General features: G+C 34.6%; 1 protein-coding gene across 1 annotated transcript in view; it reads right to left on the bottom strand.

The window, feature by feature from the left end:
- The window catches only part of LOC104515951 (vacuolar protein sorting-associated protein 13B-like), a gene marked incomplete at both ends in the record, with an annotated part of 19,264 nt that extends 15,347 nt beyond the window's left edge, over positions 1-3,917 (bottom strand). Inside the window, 3 exons of the mRNA XM_010160131.1 lie at positions 359-481; positions 817-912; positions 3,621-3,917. Coding sequence (XP_010158433.1) covers positions 359-481; positions 817-912; positions 3,621-3,917 — 516 coding nt within the window. The remainder of the gene's footprint in view (positions 1-358; positions 482-816; positions 913-3,620) is intronic.
- Between the last annotated feature and the right edge of the window lie 3,699 nt (positions 3,918-7,616).

The raw sequence follows: 7,616 nt of genomic DNA, 5'->3' as shown, positions 1-7,616 counted from the left end.
ATAAGATAAGGGCCTGTAGTGACAGGACCAGTGGTAATGGTTTTAAACTAAAAGAGGGTAGATTTAGCCTAGATAGAAGGAAGAATTTTTTTTTTTTTTTTTTTTACAATAAGGGTGGTGAAATACTGCAACAGGTTGCCCAGAAAGGTGTTAGATGCCCTATCCTTGGACACATTCAAGGTCAGGTTGGACAGGGATTTGAGCAACTTGATCTAGTGGAAGATGTCCCTGCTTATTGCAGAAGGGTTGGACTAGATGACATTTAAAGGACCCTTCCAATCCAAACTTCCCTACAATGATTCCAAAGCATACTAGAACTACTTATTCAGCAAGTCAGCTGGTATTTCAACATACTCACTTCATCAGTCCTATTCATGTTCTCTTCAAAGTCTTTAATTCCCATAATTCCTTTAAGGCACATAGCTTGGCAACCAACAAAACCTATTTGACAATCAAAGAAAAGTTCACCTTTCATAAGGACCTAGTGAGGAAAAAAAAAAGTGATATTTTGAATTCCACTCCAGGAGAAATAGAAAAGATGGTGAATAGTGAATTAAAATATATTTAGGTCTATATATATTTAGAGCTTTAGTCAATAACAATATAATCAAACACTGCACTCATAAGGAAGGATTATTTCAGAGTCTGACCAGTATAGCAATATAATTTAGACAATTTCTATCTACACGATTATTACAATAAACACATATAGTATAGCAGAATATGAAGAATCAGTAATAAAATAATTTAAAATTATGTTACGAGTAACTATTTACTGCAGTACTTATAATGAATCAAAAAACCCCTGTCAATTACCTCAACTGTGGTTCCTTCCTGTTCCCAGCATATAACTTCTTTGGATTTTACTTTTTGAGGGCTGTAATAACTACTTTCAGCTTGCATTTCAGTGAGCTATGAAACAATGGGATAAACATCTTATATAGTCAATATCAGTATTAAACAGCAGTCATGTCATTAATATATAGAACTGATGAAGACAAATTAAATTATTGGCTAAAATTTATTAACAAGCAGGAAACAGGTGCAGTTAAACAGCTGTAACGCATTATCCGTATTAGAACTTCTCATATTCAACTTATAATTGAAGTATGCCATAACAGAAAGTTTTAAACCCACTACAGTATTTTTATTTTGCTTATCTAAAGAGAAAATATGTGAAAAGATGGAACAGATACACAGCTGCATTATTAACATCGCATCAAATTAGATTATAAATTCATGTAAAAATCCATAAATACATTACTTATCCTTCGCAGCAAATAATTAAACAGCATGAAAATACTAAGAAAACATTTTGATTTCAACCATACTTCTTTATTGTCACGGCAGTTGAGATGAACATGCATTTATAAATTTTTTTATAACAATCACGCAAAAATTAAAGTGGTAAAACACATACATGGGTTAAAAAGCATATAACTTGCAGCTAAGGAAAAGGAGATGAGAGACACAAAACAATGAAGGTGCTATGTTTTGTATTAAAAAAACCCCTTAAGTTTGTTTAATATTGAGCAGCTTAAATAGTTGAAATTCTAATTTATATTTTAAAATATCCACAAGCATTCATTATTTTCAATAGTGGATACACATGGATGCTGTTTCAAGTTCAAATTTTGTAATCCAAATGTCCAAGCAAACTGGATTAAAAAAAAGAATATCACTGATCACCCTTCAGCTGTGTGCAATTACTGTAAAGGAAAAGCAATTAATTGATTAAAAGAACTCAGACATTACAAGCATCATTTTCACCATTACTAGAAAATGCTACATTTAATTTAGCATGATTTTTAGGTGGAATGTTATCGAGTGTTCAGAATACTAATGCAGAAACTTGACCTTATTTTTTAACCAATATGAACCACAAATCAATTCCATACATTCTTTGCATACAGGCAGAACAATGAATTCTGTTTTCCTCCTAACTGTCACCATATTAGCATCACACATCACTTAACATTTAAAATTTATACGATGTAAGATCTTACATTTTAAGTAGTTTTTAACCACTTCCTAATATAAAATGTGTTAGCTTCCCAATGAAACATTAAGAAAGCCCAATCCAGCAAATGTTCAAAAAGAGAAGTTAATATTATTTTTAATGAATGTTCTCACAGGAGGAAAGAGCGCACAAAAGGCGCAAAAAAAAGAAGCTGAGCTGCAATAAATGAGAAATTTGAGTTTTGGTTGGTTGTTCAGTTTTTCTTAAATGGTGTCCCAAGGATGTAATTCAAGGAGAAAGGCTAAAAATAAGTAATGGAAAATCTATTCTGTTTGTTGGGTGTTTTTTTGTTGGTGGTGGTGGTTTTGGGTTTTTTTAAATAAAGGCTGAAGCAGATTGACACAAATGAAAATACCTGAATGTCTGTTGACGCTTTATGTCCTCAAATTTTGCAGCCAAATCTGTCAGAAGATTGGAGGCTTAAAACATTAACCTCCCCACAGAATGCCTGCAGCTTCCCAAGCCACTTGTCTCATCCTTTCTGACAGTTGCTGAGCAGCTAACTGCCCTGCTATGCCACCAAACAAAAATAGCTTAAGAGAAAGTAGCCACGAAGCCCCTCGAAACACATATGAATAGATGACAAGCCAAACGGGCAGAAAAGGGACAGGGAGCTGCTGGTGGTATTGAGTGTATAATCAGGTGCATATACCTTATAGGAGGGTTAAGTACTGCAGTTCATTTGAAAGGTTTAAAGTCATAAAAATCAACCTCAGTTATTCTGCTGCTCAAAAAAATAGTATTATGTCCTGTTCTGAAGAGTTCTGGCCTTGATTTAATATATGTTTAACTAGAAAGAGGCTCTTAGTTTTATATGATATTTATGTACATAGAATTGCTTGCAGATAGTTCCACATGTGTAAAAAGTATTTTACTAATTCAGAACTGTAATTCTTAATTTCTGTCCGTACATCTCAGTATCTTTTTCAGACTCTCCATACTCCCTTCTGCAGCTTACAGAAGGATTAGAGAAGCCCTGCAACTATTCCTAACTATTGTAAACAAATTACATTTGTTTACAGCAAATACTCAAATCTTTCTTTCCATACATAGTTTACAGCTCAGAGTATGTGTGTAATTTATTCTTCACTTCTTTAATTCAATTTCAACCCATGGAAATAAAAAAATTCAACATTATCAATTTAAAATTCATATTTGCACATATTATGGTTTAAGAAAAAGAAAAAAACATTCCTCCAATTCACAAGCTATATGAAGCTAAAGCTTTTTCTATCAAGTGTATTTATATAAACATTAGTTAGATAGAATACTGCAATAAACATTCCAAGAAAGACTTTTAAGCTTTTTCTCCCATCAAAAAAAAAGAAATCTAAATAAATCAAGTGGTTTCCCTTTAAAATGAAAATATTTGTACTCAAATTCTATCTCAAATAGCAAACCACCTCACATTGGAATTAAAAAAACATTATGATGCAAGAGGAACTTCCAACATTCACATTTTTTCATAATCATTAATGGAATATTCCATTACATTTTCTTACTCATTAATGTAATCAGGAAGTAGACAAGCACTCAGATAATCTTCACACACTTGCTCACCAAGCCAAATAAAGCTTGTACAACACACAGAAATACTTACCTTAAAAGTCACTGTTGCCTTTGTACAGTAAAACCCAATTGAAATAATGGGATCCTTGAGGGACTGAGATTTCTGCTGATGTAGCGTCGTTCCATCATCAGTTCCAGCAAAATCATTCTCTTCATCATCGTAACTCACAATAGCAGGAACAAAAGACCAAGCCCAAGACACCCATCCTTGTTGCTGGTCCTCATCTTGATGCAAATAAGGATCTTGATTAATATACTGTGCTGGATATTGCATTACTGAGCTTGTTTCATCTTCTGCACCTTTTAAAACAAAAACCAAGTCAAATTTCTAATCAACCATGCTTTCAAATTAATATATTATACTCAAAATAATAGTATGTGGAATTTACCCAGGGCCCTATTCCACCTATCATTCACTGATGTTTGATTTATAATGACAGAAATTAAGTAGAAATTTTAAATTTCTCAGTTTCTAACCACTCGTTAGATTAATTACAGTATGAGACAGAAGACAAAGAGGAAGATGCACCTGTCTTGTGTCGCTAAATTAAAACTACTACAACCATTATGTAATCAACCAAACTTTGGAACAAATTCACATCAGTCTAGTAAGCAATGCACAACATCCTCTAAACAATTCAAAGTATAAATATAATGTTAATTCCTTTATAACAAGTAATGCATGAAAAGGAACGTGTACTTTGGAAACACAAAGCTGCTTCAGTTTTAACTAACTACACCAACCACTGCATCAATCGTAAGCGTACAGGAGAGCGAAATATAACAGTAAACTCCTTGTGTTTTACAAATATGAGTTGGTCAAAGGACAAAATGCTCCTACTCGTCAGGTTTCTCAATACACTCTTGCTAGCTATCCACACTGGAACAATCTTGCTTCACAGCGTAGAGCAGTGACTCCAGTTAAGAAATACATTTTACATAAATTACAAGATTGCAGTGTGACTGTATCTCTCTGTTTCCATGTTAAAGTTTGATAGTAAGAAATTCACCATCCTTTATTTTAAAGGGTTTGAGATGCTTACCTCTAAGAGTCTGGAAACTGGTATCTCTCACCCTAAGTCTGGAACTAACCCAGTAGAAAACTACTCTCTTTGTATTTATTTATTTTTCTGCCTGTATTAGATTTGACCAGTAAGGCTAATCTAGCTTAGCCTGTGGTTAGATAAATACAAGTGCTCCTATAGGAAGAGAGCTGGAATGATCACCATCCCTGACGGCAACAGCCTAAATTTTCACCTGGGTGAATCAACCATGAAACTGCATAAATGAAACTCAGTAAGTACTTCAAGAACCCAGGTGTTGATATTCATTCCTGTATCACTAAATAATGTAGATATTAAAATTAATTTCCTCATCTATATTTTTACACACTAAAAACTTCAGAAGGTACTGCAAACTCACAGCTAAGACAACATCATTAATTACAAGTACAAAATTTATAGAATAAAATGTTAGAAAAAAAAAAAGAAAATTTAAGTAGCAAGAGATATTTGGCTGATAACAGTTTTGGTGATGACCCTGAGAATGCAATAGCCCTTAAATTTGTCCTTGCTGCACAAACTGTCCTTGGAGAATCTCAAATGTAAGAACACAGATGCTTTCAGACTAATAAATATTTTCTGAATGCGTTCCCTTTGCATATATTTATTATATATAAGGAATGCACAGAAATCACTAACGTACAGAAAAAAACCACAAGTTCGATGTCTGCAAAAGTTCCCCCAATATATTTATACCATTCATTTGCTGTGTTGCCAAACTGAATTTTAATTGAAAGATGCTCATTCTGGATCTATACCTTCGAAAGACAATAAATTGACTGCCACATGATAACTCATGGTATTTACTATGCTGGTAGCTTAAATTCTGATGTTTAACCAGTTATACTTCACAGTACATATTAAAAAAACAGTGCCTCCTGATTCATTAGACACCCATTACAGTAGCACAGCAGTATCTATGAAGGATGTTTCACATAACTGGAGGTGATACCAACACCAGCAAAAACTAAATCCTACGTACCAAACTCTAGTCCGAAAGGTCTTCTGCATCTCCTTTTAAAAGCAAATGTACCCCCCAATATTTCATAGCTGAAAGAATCTGATACCATCATAACTGTAGCATGGGTGCAATTTCACAACAGTCACTCACTCAGATGACAGCATTTTTACACATTTAAGAGGTATCAACACTTGCATTGTACAAGACAACCCACTACAGTGATTCAGGTAGCCACGAATCAGTACTGCAAAATAGTAATGCTTCAGGGTTTCTTCTTATTTCTGCATCAAGAACACCATCTTCCTTAAACTCAAACCTCAGGATCCTACTAGACCAGAATACACGTCCACCTTACAGACAAACGTAAATCAAGGGAAGAAATCGTAACACCCGTTTACTGCTGAGTTGCACAGCACACTGAACATGGAATGTGACTGTAACACATAAAAGCTTCAGGTTCAACTCTAGAGAATCCACTTTTTCATGCTGTGTACCTCCACCTATTAAACAAACCTCCTCAAGCTTCTACTCCTAGCTTACCTGTCTTGTCTTACTGTAAATTGAAACCACCCTAGTGAAGAACTGATGGATAAGGAGGGAAAGAATGAATCACCTTCCAAATTAGTTAAGAAAATTCCAAATAAAGAATGATGCCACAACAATTCATAAGTGCTGAAATAACACCCATAGTTATTCTAAAGTGCTCCCTATAATATTACTTGGGGTTGCTAATGAATTATTTGTATGTTCATATTATTTAAACAATATCCCAACCTCAGTAAAATTAGGAGCAGACCTACGAGTTAAATAAGGGTCAGCTACGAAGCAAATGGCAGTGATTTTAAAACAACAGAACCAGGACAAGACATAGGAGATCTATTTTGTCTTTTGATGGCAAAGGAGATTAAATAATATGAAATTTCACAAGGAAAGGTCAACTGCCTCTGGGTTGAGGTACAAATCACAGGACAATTAACCTTAAAGTGATACGGAAGTGTAGATACCCAATAGGAAGAGGAAGGTGTTAGTTGTCTGACAATGACAACCCAAAAGTGGTTTTGCTTTATATCCCACATTCCAGTTCAGGCGGATCAACTGGAAATTCAACAGAAAGCATTAAAAAGAAGTTAGATTGATTTGCCATCTACATTAAGCCACTTAATAATCAGCAGCAGAACAACTGACCTAATATTTAAACTTCTTTGTAATAGGTAAAACCAAAAGGTCAACCTGTGACTGACTTTCAAAGATTTAAGTAGATCCCAAAAAAATCTGACTGAGAAGCATTATTAATGTTTTTCAAGAAAAAAGAAAATGGCAAGACAACATAAAATAGATATTTAAAAGACATTCATAAAAATCCAGTCTCCACAAAAAAGTTATAGCCCTAAGACAATAAAAATATTTCATATAAACAAACTTAATCTCTCCAATTTAGGAACTTGAGAATTTGGGAAGATTTATCTTTACTCATTTTAATTTGCTACTCGTATTAACTGCTGCTCATTTAAGTGATGTTAATAGATGTAAGCAATTCTATGTGCCTAAACATGTATTCCAAAACAATGAAATCTGGCTATCTCCATACAATGAACTCGATACCCATCCTCAGCATATGGGACCTCATCAGCCAGTTACAATGCGCTGTTACAGATGTCTACAGCCAAGTTACTCACTGTCACCCTGGCTGTTAGAGAGCTGCACAAGGCACTGACTCCATAAACCCCATTCCACAGTTGCCTGTCTAGCCTGCAGCTTTACAGTCTGCTGGAATATGAACTGCAAGTATACATACTGTTCCTTGGGAGTACCAAGGTATATGGGCAAGAAGAAGCTTCAATAACCGAACTAGATGACTGGATGAGGGGGAGGAAGACGACTGAGGTTTACTGCACAGGACATTTACCCCACCAAACACATGGAAACATAAAGAGCTGAAAGAACATTACGTACCCCAGTACAAAGATCATACGTGTATCTCCATCTCTTTAACCCTCAAGAGAAG

This window comes from Eurypyga helias, unplaced genomic scaffold (assembly GCF_000690775.1).
Source record: "Eurypyga helias isolate BGI_N326 unplaced genomic scaffold, ASM69077v1 scaffold19000, whole genome shotgun sequence".
Taxonomy (NCBI): Eukaryota; Metazoa; Chordata; class Aves; order Eurypygiformes; family Eurypygidae; genus Eurypyga; species Eurypyga helias.
This window is presented reverse-complemented; position numbering and strand designations above follow the sequence as displayed.